Source organism: Antechinus flavipes, chromosome 1, assembly GCF_016432865.1.
Source record: "Antechinus flavipes isolate AdamAnt ecotype Samford, QLD, Australia chromosome 1, AdamAnt_v2, whole genome shotgun sequence".
Lineage (NCBI taxonomy): Eukaryota > Metazoa > Chordata > Mammalia > Dasyuromorphia > Dasyuridae > Antechinus > Antechinus flavipes.
The window spans coordinates 713,418,482-713,441,261 of NC_067398.1; the positions used below are offsets into that span (position 1 = coordinate 713,418,482).

General features: G+C 39.9%; 1 protein-coding gene across 1 annotated transcript in view; it reads right to left on the reverse strand.

Moving 5' to 3' along the window:
- LOC127545632 (tetratricopeptide repeat protein 28-like) overlaps nt 1-22,780 on the reverse strand; it is a 136,496-nt gene that overhangs the window by 86,009 nt on the left and 27,707 nt on the right. The window contains exon 2 of the mRNA XM_051973039.1: nt 11,750-12,028. Within this exon, the coding sequence (XP_051828999.1) occupies nt 11,750-12,028 (279 nt within the window). The remainder of the gene's footprint in view (nt 1-11,749; nt 12,029-22,780) is intronic.

Genomic DNA, 22,780 nt, shown 5'->3' on the forward strand with positions numbered 1-22,780 from the left:
GAGCTATACTCAAAAGTTCCTAAACTGTGCGTACTCTGACCTACTGATACTCTTAATGGGTCTATAATTCAAGGACAGCAAAGAAAACAAATAGAAATCATGTTAAAAAAATACTTATAAGAGGTTTTGTTGTTTGTAGTGACAAAAAACATTGCACTAAAGGGTATCCAACAGCTAGGAAAAGACTGAACAAATTATGACATATGAATGCAGTGGAATATTATTGGACTATAAGAAAGGAGCAGAGTTTTGGAGAAAATGGCAAGACCGGTATGAACTGAGGCAGAATACAGTGAGCAGAACAGGAAAAAAATTTATATAATTACTATGCAACATTATAATGAAAAACAACTTTGGAAGATTTAAGAATTCTGATCAATACAATGACCGGCCACAATTCGTAAGGACTGGTAATGAATATGCTACCCGCCTCCTGACAATGAGGTGAGGAAAAACAAGATTCAGAGTAAGGTAAGGAATCTTGGTGAGTCTCGTCCTTTGTGTAATTTTTTTACCAAGAATATGAGACTTCTTTCTAAATGTACACAAGGGGACAGGGGTAAAGGCAGAAGTCTAACAGTGAAGAGGCAGGCCTAAGGCATTAGATATCCTAACAATAGTTGAACCAATGTTTGGGGACTTAAGAGTGTACCTGAAAGAAAGGGAAGGAAACAAGGGAATAGAGAAGAATGTGAGATGTGTCAAGTCAAAGACTGGGTAAAATCAAAGGCTATTAATGAAGGAAAAGTGACCTTTTCAGTCTCAGCAAGAGAAGAGTTGGCAGGAAAGTAGGTGGGTGAGGGGAGGATTGAACAAAGAGAGAAAGGAAGGAGGTCTTGCTTTAGGAGGAGATTCTGCTAATAAATGCTCTTCTTGGTGAAGAGAGATGATCTGTGAAGAGGGATGGAAAAGGGGCACTGAAGTGTGGTCTGGAGGTCCTGGTGCTTGAAAAGAACATTCGTCTGACCTCAAGAAGGGAGATGTTGGAACTCTGGGGGATAGGGAGGTGGGAAATTATAGAAAAAAAGGATATTTTGAGGAAAATAGGGGGGAAAATTACTTGAGGGAGGCTACAGACCAGCGGTGGGCTGCATAATTATGGATGTCATGGGGAGAAACTCTGCTATATCATACGATTGCAACTGCCTCTCTGTAATATTCTGTGAGTAAGACAGAATCTGGGGAATCTGGGAGCAAACTTTACCAGACAGTGACTACGAGAACATACGGAAGGGGACCAAGAGAAGTGATGTCACAGTGTTACAAGTGACAAGAGCTAACGAGTGACTGAATCTGATGGGAGGTGGGTACTAAGTTGAGGCTGACACCAAAGGTGCAGATCTTGAGGCTAAAAAGCTGATTCCTCATCAGTAACAGGGAAATTCAAAAGAGAGAAATAATGAATCCTGTCTTGGACTTACTGAGTTTGAGATGTCAAAGGGATATACAATTGTGAGATGTTTTTAAGAAGCAACTGGTCAGTATGACCATTGTTCATAAGTCATAATGACTAGGGATGAATATACAGATCAGGGAATTATCTGGCTGGGAATATCACTGAACCACTGATTAGCTGACTAGTTCACTAAAGCAATGGATTAAACAATCCAATCAAATGAAAAAGAATGAAACTGGATAAGAAAACAAAACCCCACAAAACACATACAAAACAAATTTTTAAAAGCTGAGGAGGTAGAAGAAAATCTTAGTGAATACAAAAAAGCAGAAGTTATAATCATGCTACCTGACAACACAAAAACAAACATTCAAGAAATAAAAAGGGATAAAACAAGGCAACTATATTATGCTGAAAAGAATCATAAACAAATCCGTTATCAGTTAAAAAAAAAAAAAAGAAACCTTATACACTCCAAATGCCTTATCCAAAAAATTAATAAAGGAAACATTTGAGCTACAAGAAGACTCAGCAGCACAGAAGTGACAGGAGACTTTCAATATCAATTTTGGATAAGTCTAACAGAAAGAAAAACAAAGAAGAAAATACGGAACTAAACAAACCGCTAGAGAAAATAAGGTTAAAAAAAAAAAAGACATTTTCCAAATGGGACCGCAAAAGAATACACATATTTCTCACCAATACAAGGAATTTTTACAAAATCTGACCCCCTATTAGGGCACAGAGATAGTGCAAACAGATGTAAAAAGCCAAAAACAGTTAATACATTTATTATAGACCATAACACAATAAATATAGAAATTAGTTCAGGTACCACCCCTAAATGGAACTTCAAAATGAAATCCTAAATAACAAGTGGCTCAAAGAACAAATCAAAGAAACACTGAATAACTATGTGAAATAAATGAATGTACAATACACGGCCCTGCTGCAGATTAATAAATTTAAAGAGAAAAAAGTTATTTATTCACTTTACAACTTGAAATCTATGATTGCGTGATAATTTTATTTAGTTTCAGGCCTCATTCTCATCTGCCCTATAGATTCCTCCTTCTGGCCTTAGATCTACTGCCTTTCAGGGTCTTGCAGGGGGAGTAGGGAGAGGCAGGGGGAAAGGATTTCCAATTATACCAGTATTTTCACTGATATCACATATAGAAGGTTATTGGCTCTTATTTTGACATAATACGCACCAACAGATTTGGCCCTTGCCCGGAGAACCTAAGATGTAGGCTCCCAAATGGAAGACATCAGGGATCTGTTATGGGAGAAAAAAAGACCGCATCCCAGTCTACATCAGTCACACGGTTGGGAGCAGCCCTTTCCTTTGGCTGCAGAGTCACAACTGGCTGCATTTTGTCCTCTTTTCCTATGATGTCCAGGAGTAAAGAGCTCAGTCACTCCTAACAAGCAACACCATTTGATAAGGAAGACCTAGTCTGAGATCCACACCCTCCATGGAGGAAGTGAGGTTTTGTCCTTTCGGTTCGGGTGTAGACAGTGGAGTTCCAAACCCAGGAGTTCACACTGCGAGGATCTTGTAGACCAGGAAGAAGGCAGATGTTGCAGGCAGGCCTGCAGGGAAGCCCTGGGAAATCATGAACTCAAGAAGCAAGCTCTGAACTTGAATTTGGTGGAGCTCATATGCTATGTGCGAAGTAAATCAAGATGTGAACCTAATTCCCTTCCCTAGAGACAGAGATGGTGGAAGAAGGGGATTACTCCCCAAGGTGATGAGAGAAAAGTTTGCAGATTTACCCTGACTATAGTTTTTAAGTAAATATTCCTATCTAAAAGCAAATCTAATACTCAATGGCTAAATGGAACTGTGGTGCTTAGAAACCAAAAAATGAAGAAATATAATCAGTAGGGGCTCTTGTCATTGATAAAGAGACTAGACACCTCTTCTCTCCCCACACATACATGCCCTAAGAGTCCAGGAGACCCTGGGAGAGCGGTGGAATATAAGAGAGAACTGGTCCCAGAGGAGTCTCAAGGTTGTACAGAGAAAAGCAGTTATATATTTCTCTAGAAAATTCATACCATATAACAAAGTCTCTGTCCATCTGTCTCTTGTGGAGTCAGAAAATACAGAGGCCTCCAACCCACAAGGTGATCATGTGAGGGTCACACAGAGAAGATGCCATCTGCAGGGGCAGAGGGGCCCTAGAAGTCTAACTGGAACCCTGAGGCCGGCCTATTTAAGCTATTCTACTTCCTCGGCAGTCCTCCTTTGGCTAGCAAATTCTCACCTTCTGTTCCACTAATCTCTGTGATTCAGACCCACCATCTGGCCTGGAAGAAAGCCCACTTCACCTGTTCCTTCCTTCCATCTTCTATTCCCTGAAATTCCACCTTTCTAAACTTTAGGCCCTTTCCTCATGTTACCATTCCACCTTCGGATTCCACTCACCTCCCTTTCCTGGTACATGTAATACCCACAGCCACTATGTGGGGGATCAAAGTAATGGAGACATTCCTAAATTATGTTCAAGTCATGCAACCAATAATGGGGAAATGAGGAAACCCAAATTTGGGGCTAGGGAACATCAAGGCTGGATGGGCCCCAGAGCTCTCCTCCCTCCAGGCGCCCTCCTGCAGCTAGTCCCTTGTCCTGGATCGTGGCCGATGGGGAAGAGAAGGATGCTAACAGAATGTCCTATACATTCCCTAATTTGCATACTATTCTGGAAATAGAAACATACAAGAATGGTGGAAAGATGGCCATCCCACACAAAAAAGGACCTGCCTTCCGCCACCAGCTCAGTCACAAGTTAGTGACGTGACATGAAGCCAGCTGCTAGACTTTTAGCAAATTACCCGAGATTGATAACAAAAGGGGAGGAAGGGGAAGCATGGACCAAATGAGAACAGTTATTAGTTCATTAAGTCTGACAATACTTTAGACAACTTCTGAAACACCAGGGACACGGTTTTAAAGTGCTTTCCTATAAAACAAAAGGGAATTGATTTTTTGAATTATTTTAATGGCTGATATAAATAGAAAGCCATTATGAAATATTTGTGAATTCCAGTTGCCATCACAATGTACTAAGATCAAGCAATATCCAATTATTTACCATCCTTTTTCCCTGCCCAGACAGAGCACTTCTCCTTGGCTAATACAGGGTGCGATCTCCTTCCCAAGAAGACTTTTGACTTACATTCCCATGCCCCTTTGTTCTCTCTTCAGGGCATGGAAGAAGTGGAGAATGTTTTCCTTCAATTAAGATATCAGTAAATGATGCTTTTCCACGGTCTTCCACATGTTTTGTGATTGTGTAAATCCATCATTAAACCCAAGTTACATAGTACAAAAAATTACTGGGAATTCCAGGTCAAGAAACATAGCACGAGAAACTAATACAAACTCACTCTGGTAGCTCCCTCTACTGTCCAATCAGAAAACATGTTTTAATAAAAAAAAAAATCTTTCAAAGTTCCAAGCAGCAAACAGATAGAGAAATTATTGTTCCAAACTCAGTGGATTCAAACCTCTGCTTGCACTTCAGTTTATCTTGATACTTGCATTCATTTCTAGGATTTTTTTTGAAAACATGGTGATCACAGCGATCCTAGCAGGTTGTCTAAGTTCATTTATGCCAAGGAGTCACAGGACTTTGGTGATTATCTGATGGGACTGTGCAAAAGAGGAAACGGCCCCAGAAAGAGCAATGTCCATGTTGCAGATAGTCTGTTAATTGTTCTGTCTGTGCACTCCCTCTCTTCCATCTCCAAAAATCAAACTGAGACACAGGTGCCACTTTCTGCACGAAGCCTCCGCAGCCTCCCCAATTACTTTGGGAAGGAGGGAGAGCTCTGGGTTCCACTTCTGACCCTCCCAGCCGGGGGAACTGAGTCAGCTGCTTGTGTTCTCAGGGCGCTGAACGGCTCTGGGAATCTGGGGGATCACAGGGTCTCTCCATGCATCCTGCTCTCTCTCTTTCCTGAACATCATGCAAGGCGCCGACCTACACAAAACAGTCACCCATCCTCATCCCTATCTGCATAAATACATGCAGAGACATGCATGTAGTGTGGGGGTGAGAGACACTCACTGAACATTCATTAAGCACCTACTATGTGTCACCACTGGGGATACAAAAGGAGCCAAAGATCTTCCTTCCTCCGGAGTCGCTCACAATCCACTGGGGGAGAAAATAAACCAAAAAATGGGTACCAAGGAGCCAAAGGCAGGACAACCAGGAAATGATTAAAAGAGGGGAAGCTTCCTGGAGAAAGTGAGTTGGGCCAGAACCTGAAGGAAGCCAGGAGGCAAGGATGGGGAAAAGGGTTGGGGAGGGGATCTCAGGGCCCGGCCGGAGACTAGAGAATGGCCATCCAGTGTCCAGGCCGGAAGAGTGCTGAGACAGCAGGAGGCAGGGTAAGAAGGCAGCAGGAGGGCTTGGGGTGCCTTTGTGTTTGACACTGGAGGTGATCGGGAGCCCCTGGAGGAAGGGGGTAGGGTGGGCAGGGCCAGAGGGGCACAGGAAGGAAATGCTGCAGGCTGGATGACTCCAGGGTTGGGATCCTGGGGGCTGCCCCTCCAGGGACAAGGAAGGGAGGAGCAGGGGAAGCTCTGGGGGAAGAAGGACACATCTAAGCTCAGCCTGAAGAGGTCCCAGAATTCATGAGAACTGATGAAATCAGCAAGTGAGGGAATAGAGAGAAAGAAAAGGACCCAGCCTGAGGGTCTTGCACACACACATTCACAATTACACACACACACTCACACCTCCCACCACCAGTTTGAACATCAAGACCTTTCCCCACCAGAGCTCCTTCCTTAAAGATTAACTTACTTCCTGGACTTCCAGTCCATCCAACCCTCTGCATTTTAATGAGTGAATTACATTGCTCAGAACCTCCCCTCAGATGGTGTTCCACATTCCCAACCCTCCCAAATCCCCCCCCCCGCAAAGCTAATCCCCCTCTCCCATGATCTCTGGCACAAACAGGTCACAGGTAACAAAGCAGCTTTCCCACCTCCCTGACCTTTAGCCCAAACCTTGCCTCACACTTCCCTGGGCAGGTGGAGGCCACTGGCCAAGAGCTGCCTCGGGTGCTCCCCTGGGCCTCCTCTCACCTCACCTCACCAGGTGTCCCTTCCCTCCCCTCTCACATGACCTGATGGCCCTTCTCATCTCCAAGACGGGCCCCTGGGTGGCAGCTTTGGCCTTGGTCCGAGCCATCTTCCCCAGGAAACTACCCCCAGTCCCACTCACTCACCAATCCTCAACCTCTCTGGCTAGAGGAGGATTCCCTGAGCCTTCAACTTCACCCATGTTTCCCCATCTTAAAAACAAACCTCCCTTGCCCCGTCTTCCCTCAATGCCCACTGCCGCCCACTGCACTTTTTCCCTTGGGTAGCAAACCTCTCGAGAACTCTCTCCTCCTCCGAGTCACCTGCCCTTAGCCAGGAGACTGGGAGAAGGCTCTGGGGCAGCTTTGCAGAGAAGGGGCCAGCAGGACTGGACCGGCGCCAGGGTCCTATCTCTGGAATTATCCCTAGCGACCACAGTTCGAATATGCTCTTTTAGCCGTCCAAAATAAAAGACACTTTCCCCAATCACTCGGGCAGTTCCGGCTAGCTCAGCCATCCATCTCCTACCAAATGTGATTAGACGCAGGCGATCACAGAGGCTAATCAACCTCTCTCCCAAAGTAATCAGTGAACAGGAATTGGGAAGGTTCCATAAATCAGGGAAACAAGATTCTACCAGAGGAAATGTGTTCTTTGACTTGGGAACAAGATAAAATCTCAGTTCAACCAAGGAGAGAATGATCTCACCGGGAATAATAATTATAACTAGAGCAAGTAATAATAGAGCATTTTAAGGTTGGCAAAGTACTTTACAGATACCCCATTTTATCATCATAGAAACCCTGTTGGGTGGGGGGGCTATGATTACCCCATTTTACAGATGTGGAGCTTGAGGCAAACAGAGGTAAAGTGGCTTGCCCATGGTCACACAGCTAGAAGTGAATGAGGCCAGACTGAAGGTCGAGCCTTTCCCACCCCAGCTCTGGCACATTATTGCACCCCTTAGCTGGAGTCCCCCCTCGGCATCGATCTCCAGTGCTGGAAGTCGAGGGGCCTCTGGGGCCAGCTTCTCCACACACCTGTGGCTCCGGGAAGGCTCCTATCCACGGTGCCAGTTTGCCTTCTCTCTTGCCAGTGGCCATGGATTCTTTCCCTGCTTCTCCAGGAATTTCTCCCAAACTAAAGCAAGTTTGTAGCACTGAAAGGTCCAAGTTTTCTCGCCCACCAGGAGCCGTATCTCTCCGTGGGCAGGGCTATCCTTGCAGAAATCAGCCCGGGCTTGGGACTGGGTTGGGATTATGTCATTTCCATTTTACATACTGCCTGAGTGGTGAAATGAATGTCCTGAGAGGAAGCTTTGAAAGTACAAAAACCAGAAAATGCCATGAAAAGTACTGACACTTTCAAGTGTAAATTATCCAAAAAATGTCTTCTCATTTTACTTCAAGCCATGAAAGTATGCTCCCTAGTGGCAATCACAAAGCCCAGGGGAATTAGAAGTTAAAGGCATGACTTCAACTGACATTTCTCAACATGCTTTTGTATTTATCCCTTAACAACCTTATAAAAACACGGATAGCAGCTTACTTCAGGCAGGACACTGAAAAAGCAAATTGTCTCAGAAAGTCAGTCACCTGAAGAAGGCTCACGTCCATGGCCGAGTTCTTGTTTCCTCAAGTTCCGGACTTCCTTTGTGAGCTAGACTTCCTGAATCATTTCCTAAGGACACGGTGCCCATCTTAAAGAAGCCAGTTACACCATGCAGGCCATTAGTTTCCATGGAAACATGAGACTCTGACATTACCTCAGTTTGATATTTATGGGAAAAATTCCTCTCCCCCCAAAAATAGCTATTTTCCTCTTAGACCAACAGTAGTAAAATAACAAATTAAAAAGAACAAAATCCCCCAGGCCCTGCAGGGGACCCAGTAGAAGAGCTGCCAGTCACACTGAGTAATAAGAAAACCCACTCCGTCTTAAACAAAGACGGAACAAAGACTTCTTTGTGCATACCCACTCTGACTGGACAAGGCAGAAACTCTCAGCTACTAAAGTGGAGACAAACTCTAAACTTCAGCAACTTAAAAAAAAAGCCCCAAACATTACATTTGCCAAGGAGAGATGATTACAAAAAGTCAAGCTGAGTTTCAAAGACATCCAAAGCTGCTCCATAACATGGGGTGGTGGGAGGGGTGAGATAGAGTCCAGAAGACCCGGCCTGAAGGGTCACCTCTCACACCCTGGTTGGATGACTCTGGACAAGTCCCTTCCCCCCTCAATGACCTGAGCAATTCTCTGATCTATGTTGAGTTTCCTCAGCTGAGAGTTTCCCTTAGAGAGGAAATCCCATGTCCAATGATTCTTAGTTTCTCTTAAAATCATGAATAATTAGTGAACATTCAAAATAGCTAACTCTGTTGACAAGAATATGCTGCTTATTCCCAAACATCAACTGAAAAATATCACTACAACCTACAAAATTGGAAATGAGAGACAATTAGGTTTTGTTTACTATAGAAATGGATAAGTAGATAGTAGAGAGCTGACCCGGAAACCAGGAATCCTCCTCTGACCCATCCCGGCTAAGTGCCTGAACCTCTCAGGACTAGGCAAATCTCAGGAAATGTTACCAAGGGGCCAACCTGCACTAATTGAGGGAGTTCCTGTTCCTATTCACACACACTCATATTCACTCTTGTCTCGGTGGAACTCCCTTGCCTGCTTGTTGCTAATTCCTCAGAAGTTTCTGAATAACTTGACTGCCACTAAGAAGAAATATGAAATTTTGCCCCAAACCAGTGGCCCTCAGAGCAGAAAGCTCCCTGGCACCCTTGATTCCAGTCCTACTAAAGAATGGAAAACTCTAGCTTCCCTGCGTGAGATGCTAGATTTTGTCATGGGAGCAAAGAATAAGAAACTCAGGACGTAGCAGAGGACAGAAGGCAGACATGTTATGGCCCATGGGGGTCTCAAAGAATCGGACATAACCAAACAAGTAAACAAACTGTCCCCAAAGAGGGAGAAACCAGGGTAGGCTTTGTGCAGACAAGAGTGTTTGAGTTGTATCTTAAAGGAAGAAAGGGACTCTCGAGGTGAAGGGGAGGAGGGACAATCCACGTATGGGGGATAGCCAACACAAAAGCGTGGAGATGAGAAAGGGCCTAGGATGTGGAAGGAGCAGAGGCCTGTTTAGCTGGACCACAGAGGGAGGGCTAGAAAGAGAGGTTGGGGCCAGGTTGGGAAGAGCTGTAAAAGCAAAACAGGAGAGTTTGTACCTTAGCCTAAAAGCAACTGGGAACCTCAGGAGTTGACTGATAGAGAAGTCTGGTCAAATGGGCTCCTAAGGAAAATGAGGGTGTAGGATAGACTGGAGGCAGGGAGAGCCATAATCTGGGTGGGACTCTGAGGGTAAACAAAAGTGGTCCCCATGAAAGTAGAGAGAAGATGTCAGACTGGATGTGGTGAAAGAAGAGCTGACAAATGAGGGACAAGCAAGGTGAAAAAAAGTGAGGGAGGGTGAAGAATGGAGGATAATGCTGTAAGGCTGGGAGACTGGGAGGGGGCGGGTATCAGGGCTACAAAACGGCATCTCTGGGAGATGGAGGAGCTCAAGGAAAGCTACCGAGGTCTGAAACACGCTGAGTCTGAGGTGTGCCCATGACATCCAGGTGGAAATATATCCAATCAGCATTTGGTGGACTGAACCTCCAGGAAGAAACTAGAGACGGATGGAGAGATGGATATAAGTACAGATAAAGGTATACATATAGTCATGTACTATTAAAGGTATATAAACATACCTGGGGATGCACTGCACAAGTGTGTGTATATATGCATGTATATCTCACATACACACACAATTATGAGTCTATGGATCATCTTATGAAGACAGTAGTTAAACCCCTTGAAGCTGATGAGGTTATCAGTAGAATCCTTTAATTTAAAATATGTCCAGAAAGAGCTCCAGGCTTCTAGTTCTGTTACTGCCCCCTTGTGACCTGTGACAATTTCGCTGAGCTTGAGTTTCCTCATCTATCCTCATGTCATATCTCTCTACAAATATAAAAGTTTATTATTCTTTATAAAGGATAAATGATCACCAAACTCTTGATAAATTAATTCTACTAATTTATACCTGAAGAGGAAAAGTACTGTGGAGATTTTAAGTTTCTATATTTTATTCTACAAATTCTTGTTACTGTACTGTAACAACTCATGAAAAAAGAAAATACTTGAAATACTGCAGAAGGACTAAAATGATAATAACAATAATGATACAACAATGCCACAGGCTCCTGATGAAACACTGCAAAGCCTATCAAATATATTGCCCATAAAATATGTATAATATTATAACATAAATAGAAAGATCAACAAGCACAAAACAACACTACAAATAAAAAGCATGGTCCCAAAGAAAAGCTATGAGAACAGAATCCCACCCCATCATTTTGAAGAGCTGTATGATCCAAAGGTGTGGAACACAGCATCACATTTGCTGATTTTTTTTTTGCTTCTTCCATTTTTTCTCTAAAAAAAGATATTCTTTGTTTATGAGATGGATTTCTGAGAAAGCAAAGGAGAGGGAAAATGTTTATAGTGTAAAAATGAAAAATAGCAATAAAAATGTATTTTTTAAAATTTGTATTAACATTCATGATACATCTAGAATGAAAAGTAAGTTTCTCCAAATGGTTTCATGACCTATAACAAAATAAAACTTGAGCAGACTTTTGTCTAGTACTAGGAAATTGTTTTAAAAAATAAAACAAGAAAGCCAAGCAAAGCTATAGAAGTCTACTGAAAATAAAAGACATGCCAAAGAGAAATTGTTTTGTTTTCTGGCTGGTATCCAGATGATTGTGGTGATTTATTTATAAGAGGTAGTTTCATTCAAGTAACATCATTTTAAAATATGGAGAATAAAATTATCAACAAGCAGATAAGAATTAGTAATTCTATGTTCTGAAAGAAAAGCATGGTCATCATACAGATTTCCAAAAGATCGGATCCAAGACCCTAATCCAAAACAGGAAAAACAGGTTTCCAAGAAACTAAGAAAAAGTAAGAAAAATCATAACTACATCACCAAAAACTAACCTCTGTAAAAAATACAATGTTTCAAGATACAGACAAGGAATTTACTCATTATAACTGAATAAAATCATCACATCGTCCACTGGAATGCAAACTATCAAAAATTTAATGGCTTTTCATATTCAACAAAATTTGACATGAAAAAGACTATAAACATATCAGAATTCTCTGCACATAAATGAGATTCCTACCTTTGGCCATTTGGGATTTAGAAGTCGGGCTTTGATTGCATCATCCAGGGCCTTATGATATTCCTGGATTTTCAGGTAAGCTGCAGACCTATTACTGTACAAGATACAGTTCTGAGGGTCCACGGCAAGGGCCTCATTATACAGGACGATGGCCGTGTTGAAATCTCCATCCTGACAGGCCTGGTTGCTCTGACGAACTTTCTCAACAAATTCAGCTTTGCTCAGCGCTGGTCCATCTGGGCTTCTCCGGCCAAAAGACTTGGATCCAAAAAGAGGAATCTATAAGGAGAGAAACCTTGTCAAACAAGCAGAGAGTTTTGACACATTTAACACAGTGTTATAACTTAAAATTGCTTACAAATTCCAGGTCCAACCTCTTGGCAATGTTATGAACAGTTTTAAAACATAGAGAAAGTACATGAACAAAAAGATAATCATCAATCTATACAGCATTAAGGGACTGAAAACACTAAAATTAAATAACCAAAGGTCCAACTAACAAGCATACAGAAGCAAAAAAACACTGCCCAATAGAGAACTGGTCAAAGAAAATGAAAAGACAGTTTTGGGGGAGAAAGAAGAATAGGAAAATAGAAGGAGAAAGTAAGAGAATAGAAGAAGGAAGAGGAGAAGGAGGAGATGGAGATGAAGAAGAAGAAGGAAGAGGAGGGAGTCACAAAGAGTTGGACATGATTGAAAAACAATTAAACTACAACAGCCACACAAAAGCATTCCCAAAATCACTAAAAATGACAGAAAAACAAATCAAAACAACTGTGAGATTTTATCTCACACTGAGAAAAATTAGCAAAAATGACAGAAAATTGAAATAGTGGAAAGACATGCACACAATTACATTGTTAGTGGAGCAGAGAATTGGTACAATTTTTCTGGGAAGCAATTTGGGAAGGGTGGGGCCATGGTGGCAGACTAAGAGATAACATTTTTTGCCTTAACTCCTCTATAACCTATAATTCTACCTCCTAGAAAGAGTGCTAGACCAAATTCTGATTGTGAATGACAAGGGAAAAAAATCATCCTGAGTCATATGAGTCATTTTTCCAGCTGTGGGCAACTTAGAAAGACAGACAGAGAAGTCTGCAGACACTGGAATGGAATCTGGTTCAGAGCATGGTGGAAGGCAGAGGCCGCCACAGCAGCAGCAGGGAACATTTCAGCACCAAGGACAGCACTGGGATCAACCACTGGGACATAAAGATATGAACCAACACTGGGAGGAGCAATAGATGACACTGGGCAGCTCTACTGCCCATTACCTAGTTCCAAGTTATGTTTCTAGATAGAAATTATCAAGGTCAGGAGGGAACTCTACCTGTGTAAGAAGTGAGGAACATGTTCGGGAACCAAATCTGTGTGACTCTGAGCTTAAGAAAAGAAAAAGGTCTCAATTCATATCTTTGGTCCCATACATAAGCCTATAATAGAATAATCTAGACAGAAGACCAAACCAAGGAGGAGTCAGCTGTTCAGCTACCCCAAACCTGCAGAGGCTCCCAGCAAGCTAAGAGTGACTGAACCCAACAGGAATCCATTAAAACTCAACCACATAACCCAACAAACTCAGATTGAGTCAGGACCTGGTTTTCTTAAACTTTTTCCATTCTTGACTCCTTTTTGCCTGAAAAATATTAATATGACCCCAAATATATAAGTATATAAAATAAATCTACAAATCAAACATTTACTGATAAAGCATAATTTTGTGACCCCTATATTCAGTTATGACATCCCATATGGGTCACAAACCTCAGTTTAAAAAGCCTGGCCATAGACAATGAATTTATATCAATAATGAATATACATGCACCAAGTGGCAAAGTATCAAAAGTCTTGAAGGAAAAGTTAAATGAGTTACAGGTGAAAATGGAGAGTAAAATTATACTGTAGGAAATCCCAATTTACTCCCTTCTCAGACTTAAATAAATCTGACCATAAAATAAACAAAGGAATTTAAAAAGATGAACAGGATTTTAAAAGCATTAATTATGATACTTACTAGCTATACAACCATGGGCAAATCTCTTGATCCCAATTGCCTCAATCCCCCCCCCAAAAAAAAAGTTTTGCTAGACCTCTGGAGAATACTAAATGGGATTGAAAGGAGTATCCATATTCTCAACTGTGCATGGTACCTTCACCATGTAAAGACTTAACTATGTATTAAAGCTTAAAAATCTCACAAAGGCAGGAAAGCAGAAATATTAAATCTATCCTTTATGACCATAATGCAATAAAAATTATATTCAATAAAAGGCCTTTAAAGCATTAATTTTGAAACTGATAAATAAATAACCTACTCCTAAAAAAAATAAGTGGGTCAGAAACAAATAAAACAAACAACAAAAAATTTCATTAAGGATAATGACAATGAAACAACATACCAAAATTTCTAGGATGCAGTCAAAACAGTGCTTTGGGGAAATTTTTATATATTTAAATGCAAGTAATTTGGAATTATGCAAATAAAGTGATTAAAATGTTCATATTCTTTGACCTAGAGATTCTACTGCTAGGTATATACTCCAAGGAGAATACTGACAGGAAGAAAAGCTTTTTTTGTAACAACTGTAATTGAAGGTTTTGAAATCATAAAGAAAATGTGACCCCAAAGAAGAGATATGTGCCTTTGTAAAGTTGGGGGTTCCAAGGGTATAGAACATGGCATGTCAAATTTCTTTTGATGTGTTTATTGGTTTCATGAATTTTCTTTCTCTTTTCATATTCTTAGTTATAAGGATAGCTTTCTGAAAGGAGTTAAGAGACGGTTGTTGAAGGGACAAACCTAACCAATATGCAAACAAAAGATATAAATAAAATAAGCACATATAATAAGAAAAAATCATAGTCTTTGCTTTGAGCAAGACTTCTTCAGTGGAAAAAGGAGAAATATAATATGTACGTAGATATTTCTCTTACTCTGTTTTCAAAGTACAGAAGAATGAAAAAATGAGCCAGTCTCCCTGTACATAAGATTTATGAAGGCAGCAATACCCACCAACTTCAATGGCCATATGAATAATAAGAGCCAAAAAGTGGGAGAAGGGGGTGCCCAAGGGCCATAAATTACAAAGGATTAAGTTAGCAAGTGCATTTTAAGAGATAATTGTAGGAAAATGACATCATATTAGAAAACCTTAGAGATGTACCACTTTCCTAGACCATAAAGGGAATAATTTCTAGACTTGCCGTCCAACCCAAGAATACAAAAAGGCACCTACAGAATGCTACAGAGATCCTTCCAGAGCAAATGGAGAACCAAGCACGGGGCTAAGCCAAGTAGCAAACCCTTGAACTTTAGAGAACTCGGAACCCCAGGACACCCATGCCTAGCCAGGGAAGTAGCCTTCCCACTACTTATAGCAGAATGGGATATTCTGGGTGAATCTAGAATGGAATACTTTGCCTAAGCAGAAAAGTTTTTTAGTCATTTATGGAGAGTGAGGATAACAGATAGATACCTGGAGTGCTCTCCTGATCAATAAAAAAAAGTTACAAAACAAATAGGAAAATTTCCAACAGGTTGGCTAAATCTTCTCTAGAGAGCTGGTGAAAGGATGTAACTAAAATTCAACAACTAAAATGCTACAGAGAAAGCCAAAGAGTCTTTTCTCAAGCAACTTGAACAGCAAATGCTTGCAAAAGTTCTAGCTCTCATTTGGCTGCTGCCATTGACCTTAAGAATACTAGTATTTGAGGGCAGCTAGGTAGTGCAGTGGATAGAGCACCAGCTCTGAAGTAAGGATGACCTGAATTCCAATCTGACCTCAGACATTTAACACTTTCTAGCTATGTGATCCTGGACAAGTCACTTAACCATAATTGCTTGAGCAAAAAAAAAAAAAAAAAAAAAAAGAATACTTGTATTTGGAGATTTCCCAAGGGGAAGAAGTTGAACCATAAATTGTACAATGACCATTTGAAGTACCATGTTCATTTCTGGTTTTACAAACCTACTACTTTACTATACCACCATGGAAACCTCATAAGATCCAAGAGGAGTCAATTAGTCTCCTAAATGTCAAGTAAATAAAACAAAATTTTGTAAATGAAAGATTGAATCATAGACTACTGGAGTTAAAAGAGAACTCAGAGGTCATATAGTCCAATACATAAAAATTTTGGTGATTTCATGTTTATCCTGTGCTTCCCTAAAAACCTCCAAGGAGCAGATGCCACTATTTCTAGAGGCAGTCAATTCGACTTCTAATAGATCTAGATGCCAGGAACTTTTCTCTGAAATCAAACCTAAATTTTCCTCATCAAAACACTGACACATCGTTCTTGGTTTTCCCTCTTTCATATGACTTCCTCATAAAGTTCCCAATGAGGATCAAGTTCTTCATTGTTGGTGAGGATCACATCCCAAAACAGAAGATTCCCTTACCTTTTCAAAAATGAAATTATCATTAAGACAAATCAAGAAGTTAATTATTCTGCGTTTGGTACAGAGAAGACAACAGCAGATATCTAGATATCCTTTGATCCAGCAGTGTCACTACTGGGTCTGTATCCCAACGACATCATAAAAGATGTGCAAAAATAACGTGCAGCTCCTTCTTATGGTGGCAAGGAATTGGAAATTGAGTGGATGCCCATTAGATAGGGAATGGCTGAATAAGTTATGGTATATGAATGTAAAAAAATATTATTCTATAAGAAATGATGAGCAGGCTGATTTCAGAAAAGCCTGGAAAGACTTGTACAAACTGATGCTGAATGAAGTGAGAAGAACCAGGAAAACATTATAACCAGTAATAGCAACATCAACTATGATAGACTTAGTTCTCCTCAGCAATGTGGTGATATAAGACAAATCCAATAGACTTTGGTTGGAAAAAGCCATCAGCGTCCAGAGAGAGAACTATGGAAACTGAATGCTGATCAAAGCATATTATTTTCATTGTCTTTGTTTGCTTTTTCTTTCTTGTGGTTTTTCCCTTTTGTTCTGATTTTCCTTTTATAACATGATTAATATGGAAATGTGTTTAAATGATTGCATGTGTATAACCTGTATCAGATTGATTGCTGTCTTGAGGAGTGAGGAGATAAGGAAAGGAGGGAGAAAAAAATTGGAACTCAAAAATTTACAAATACAAATATTGAAAACTTTCTTTACTTGTAATTGGAAAGATAAAATAATATTGAGAATTTTTTTTGAAAACAAAAAAATGACATTTTATGATGACATTATATAGAAAAAACAACTTTAAAGACTGAAATTCTGATCAATGCAATTTTAAACTACCCATCTCTTGTCAGGGAGATGTTGGTGTTAAAATGCAGAATAAGACTTGTACCTCTAAACATAACTGGTGTGGGACTTTGTTTTGCTGAACTATGCATATCTGTTAATGTTTTTCTCTCTTTTAAAAAAAATTCAATTGGGGAGGCACAATATAAGAGAGAAATAATAAATACTTGTGAAAAAAATTTTAAAAATAAAAATATCTTATTATCCTAAAAAACAAAAGAAAATAAAAAGAAGAATGTCTTTCCTTCCAAAGTCATATTCAAGTGAAAGCTCTCATATCATCAAGTTCCAGCATTTCCTATGAAATTAAATACTGACATCTCCAAAATTTCTATTGGGACATCTAGTTCATCTTGTCTGTTACTTTTTCTTTAACCTGTGCACAAAAATCCAAGGTTTCATTGCAGCCTTACTCTTTGGACTTTTTCTCTTGTAAGAGTCCACATGTTTCTACTGCTATTATTATTCCTCCTCATTTGCACTATGATCTATGGTATCCAGGATGGAATGTATAAGTGTGTGTGTGTGTGTGTGTGTGTGTGTGTATTATGTGAGTGTGTATATTTCTATATGTGCATCTGTGTATTATTTTACATCATATATATTCTCAGAAGCCTATCATGTATATACTATAATTTATATCATATTTATATATGATTTACAAAAAATTTAATTCTAATTGAGATTTACAAGGTGGGGAGTTCATTACTCATACACAAACTAACTGGAATTTTCCAGACTGTATGGCAAAAGGAGCTTATGCCCCAGGAGTTCAAAGCTGTCTCCATTGTCCATCTCTCTAAAGGTAAAGGGAATAGATCATCCTGTGACAACCACAGGGGAATCTTTTAGTTATTGCTAGCAAGATTCTTGCCAGAGTCCTACTTAAGAGGCTGATCCTTCACCTGGAAGAAGGTCATCTACCTGAGAGCCAGCGTGACTGCAGAAGGGACTAAGGAATAGTCAATATGGTGTTTGCTGCCCACCAACTCCAGGAGAGATGTCGGGGCAGAGCAGAGATCTGTACAGAACATTTGTAGACATGGCAAGGCTTTTGTTCTTGTCAGTCACAAGGGCTTATGGAAAACTGTCTCCAATTTTGGTTGCATGGAGAAGTTCATCAGTATAGTACAATTTCATGAGGCATGTCGGGTCCTGGACAATGGGCGATGCTCTCGGCTTCCCCACCTTACAAGGCTGTGGTCTTGCTCCCCTGCATTTTAGCTTGATGTTTTCGGCCATGCTGTCCAACGCCTTCAATGAGGACAAACAATGAGGGATCAAATCTAGCTACTGCACTGAGGGTAAATCCTCCAACCTGAAGAGACTACGAACCAAGACTAAAGTGGAGGGAGCGTTGGTCATGATTTTTTGTTTGCAGATGATTGTGCGCTCAGTGCAGCCTCTGAAGCTGAGATGCAACAAAATATGGACGATTCTCTGCTGCTTGGGCTCATTTTGGCCTAACAATGAACACCAAGAAAACACAGGTGCTCCATCAGCCAACACCAACCATCCATCTTGTGCTGACCTCATGGTCGTGTGCCTGAGAACCTGGACCATTTGCCAGCCAGGCTAGGAAACTGACTCTCTTACATCTGAATTGTTTAGGAAGATTCTGAAGATCCTTTGGCAGGATGAGGTACCGGACCCTAAGGTCCTTTCTTGAACTAAACTGCCAAGCATTGCAACTCTACTGCAGAGAGCACAGCTCCACTAGGCTGGCCACATTGTCCGAATGCCAAATGTACATTTGTCATTATTTTATGGAGAACTCACACAGGGCAAGAGCTCACGTGGTGGTCAGAAAAAGTGATACAAGGACACTCTCAAGATCTCTCTTAATAACTTTAGAACTGATTGCACAACAGTGGGAGACACTGGCCCAGCATGGTGTGCCCTCATCAGAGAAAGTGCTGCGCTCTACAAGCAAAACAGAATTGAATTAGCTCAGAAGAAACACGAAATGTCCAAAGTTAGAGAATCTATCCCAAATGTTTATAGGTACTATTTGTGCCCGATCTGTGGCAGAGCATTACAAGCTCATATTGGTCTGAGCAGCCATAGTCAGACACACTATAACTTGACTCTAAAATAGTGATGTCATTTTGGTCCTCTTCAAGAACATAGGACGACAACCAACCAATATGATACATAAATATATGCAATTTATATATTATGAGACGATGGCATCAGGCTAGGAAGTCTTGAAAATGCAAATCACCTCTAGACTTTCCATGCAACCCAGGAATCCACTGAGGAACTTTTAGGTTCCTGCAGAGAACCTTCCAATGGATAGGATCCTTCAGATGAATCACCACACACAGGGGAATGCACCAGCAGCTATTCCTTGAGTTTCAGGGAATTTTCTACAGAGAACTCTACATTTCACACATTCACACTCACACACACACACATACACACACACACACACACACACATACCAGTTCTTATCAGACTCAGGCTGGCAGTACCACACAGCAGCCACACTCAGCCAGATTCCACACTTCTTAGTGATGTGGAAGTTCTGATCTGCTCTATTCCCAACCCGGATGGGTTCTCCTCTCCTAGGCAGATGGTACCCCATCCTGCTCCCCCTCTGCTCCTGATCATCTTCAATCCTCCTACAGCTGAGAACTCTGGCAGTTTCAGCCTTTCGCAGCAGGATTAGAGGCATATGTGCCCCTCACCCCAGCTCATTATTTTATGTTGTGATAAACGATATTGAAATCCTCTTCTTAGGCCATCTTCTTAACCAGTTGTTCACTTCCCAAACCAGTCTACTTTTATGGAGCTCTTCCCTTCATTCGCAACAATGACAAAAACGTCCAGTCTTGCCTAAGATTTTATCCTAGTGCATTCTAGATTCCTTCTGGCAAACAGGATCTGCACTCCCTTGCCTCCTGCTGAGTCACAGCTGTCATCACACAGATGACAAGGATGTTCTGGAGCTTCTTATTCTCAATAAATGAGATAATCATATTATTTCTGTTAGTTTGGTTATTGATATGGTCAATTATGCTGATGGTTTTCCTGAATTTGAACCAGCTCTGCATTCCTGGTATAAATCCACTGGGTCATAGTTTATTATCCTGGCGATAAGTTGCTGTAATCTCTTTGCTAATATTTTGTTTAAGATTTTTGTATCAATATTTATTGGGGAAACTGGTCGATAATTTTCTTTCTCTGTTTTGGCCTTTCCTGGTTTAGGTAACATCTGTGTCATAAAAAGGATTTGGTAGGACTCCTTCCTCCATTTTTCCAAATATTTTTATATAGTATTAGAATTAATTGTTCTTTAAATGTTTGGTAGTAAAACCATCTGGCCCTGGAGTGTTTCCTCTTAGGATATTCAGTAATGACATGTTCAATTTCTTTTTTTCTAAAATGATACAATTTAAGTATTTTATTTCCTTATCTGTTAATCTGGGCAATCTAATTTTTTGTAAATATTCACTACTTCACTTATATTGTAAGATTAATTGACATACAATTGGGCAAAATAATTTCTAATTATTGCTTTAATTTCTTCTACATTGGTGGTAAATTCACCCTTTTCACTTTTGATCCTGTTAATTTGGTTTCTTTCCTTTTTCTAATCAAATTAACCAAAGGCTTCTCTACTTGTTGGCTTTTTCATAAAATTAACTCTTAATCTTATTCATTAATTAGTTCAATAGTTTTCTTATTTTTACTTTTACTAATCTATTTTTTGATTTTCAGAATTTATAATTTGGTATTTACTTAAGGGTTTTAATTTCTTTTTCTAGCTTTTTTAGTTGTGTGACCAATTCATTGATCTTCTCTTTTTCTATTTTATTCATTTAAACAGCTAGAGATATAAAACTAAAAATTGTTTTGGCTAAATCCTATAAGTTTTAGTATATTTTCTCATAATTGTCATTCTCTTGGATGAAATTACTGAATGGTCCTATGATTTTTTTTTTTTGTTTGATCCACTCATTCTTTAGGATTTGATTATTTACTTAGCAATTAATTTTGGGTCTATTTTTCCATTTATTACACATAATTTCTGTTGCATCATGATCTGGAAAGGATGCATTTACTATCTCTGGCCTTCTGCATTTGATTGTGAGGTTTTTATCTCCTAATACATGGCCACTTTTTGTGTAGATGTCATATGCTGCTGAAAAAAAGGTACAATCCTTTCTATCCTCATTCAATTTTCTCCAAAGGTCTATCACACCTAACTTTTCTAAAATTCTATTAATTTCCTTAACTTCTTTCTTATTTATTTTGTGATTAGATTTATCTAGTTCTGAAAGAGGGCGTTGAGATCCACTAGTATTTGTCTATTTCTTCCTGTAACTCCCTCAACTTCTCTAAAGAACCTGGATACTATGACACTTGGTGCATATGTAGTAGTGATATCATTTCATTATTTATGGTTCCCTTTAACAAGAGGCAGTTTCATTCCTTATCTTTTTAAATTAGATCTATTTCTGCTTTTGCCTGGTCTGAGATCAGGAACACTACCTCTGCTTTTTTTACTTCAGAAGAATAGATTCTGCTCCAGCCTTGTACCTTTACTTTGTATGTATCTCTGCTTCCAATGTGTTTCTTGTAAACAACATATTGTGAGATTCTGACTTTGCATCCACTCTGCTTCCCTTTTATGGGAGAGTTCATCCCAGTCACATTCACAGCCAGAATTATTATTACCTCTGTATTACCCACCATCCTATTTTTCCCAGGTTATACTTTTTCTGTCTTTTCACCCTTTCCCTCCTCACCAGTGTTTTACTTCTGACCACTACCTCCTTCAATCTTACCTCCTTTTTTTCATCCTCCTATTTCTTATTCCTTTCTCCTTTTACTTCTCTCCCTTCTATTAATTCCCTCTTTCCTTTCCTCCTTCCTCTCCTACTTCCTTTTAAGGTGAGACAAATTTCTATGTCAAATTAACTATGTACGTTATTCCCTTTTTGAGCCAAATCCAATGAGATTATGATTCAAACAATGCTCATTCCCTCTTCTTCTTTCCCTCAATTGTAATAGGTCTTTTGTGTCTCTTCATATGATGTAATTTACTCCATTTAATTTCCCCTTTTCTCTTCCCCCATTATGATCCTTTTTCTATCCCTAATTTCTTTTTTATAATATCACATTGAAGTCAACTTATATCTATATCCTCTAACTCTATCCCTTCTAACTGTCCTGACAAAGATACAGTTCTCAAGAGTTACAAGTATGATCTTCCCATGTAGAGATGTAAGCATTTTAACCTTTAAAAAAAAAAGGTTTTTTCCTTTTTCTTCCCTGTTTATCTTTTTATGCTTCTCTTGAGTTTTGTATTTGAAAATCAAATTTTCTGATCAGCTCTGGTCTTTTCATCAGAAATGAATGAAAATCCCTATTTCATTGAGTGTCTATCTTTTCCCCTAAAAGATAATGCTTAATTTTTCTGGGTAGTTGATTCTTGGTTGTAGTCCAAGCTCCTTTGTATTCCAGGCTCTACAAACTTTTAACATGGAAGCTGCTAAGTCCTAGATCTTGATTGTAGCTCCTTAATATCTGAATTGTTTCTTTCTGGCTGCTTGCAGTATTTTCTCCTTCATCTAATAATGTTTGTGAGTTCTGTTACTCCAAAATACATTCAGAGGCTTGATCTAGCATTGATTTTGAAGAAAGCTGAGGGAAACTGGGGGAAGCTCAGATAATATCCTAAAAACTCCCCACCAACTTCTAGAAATGCTATTATTTTAAAAGACAGACACCAAAAATGTCAAAGAAAAAAA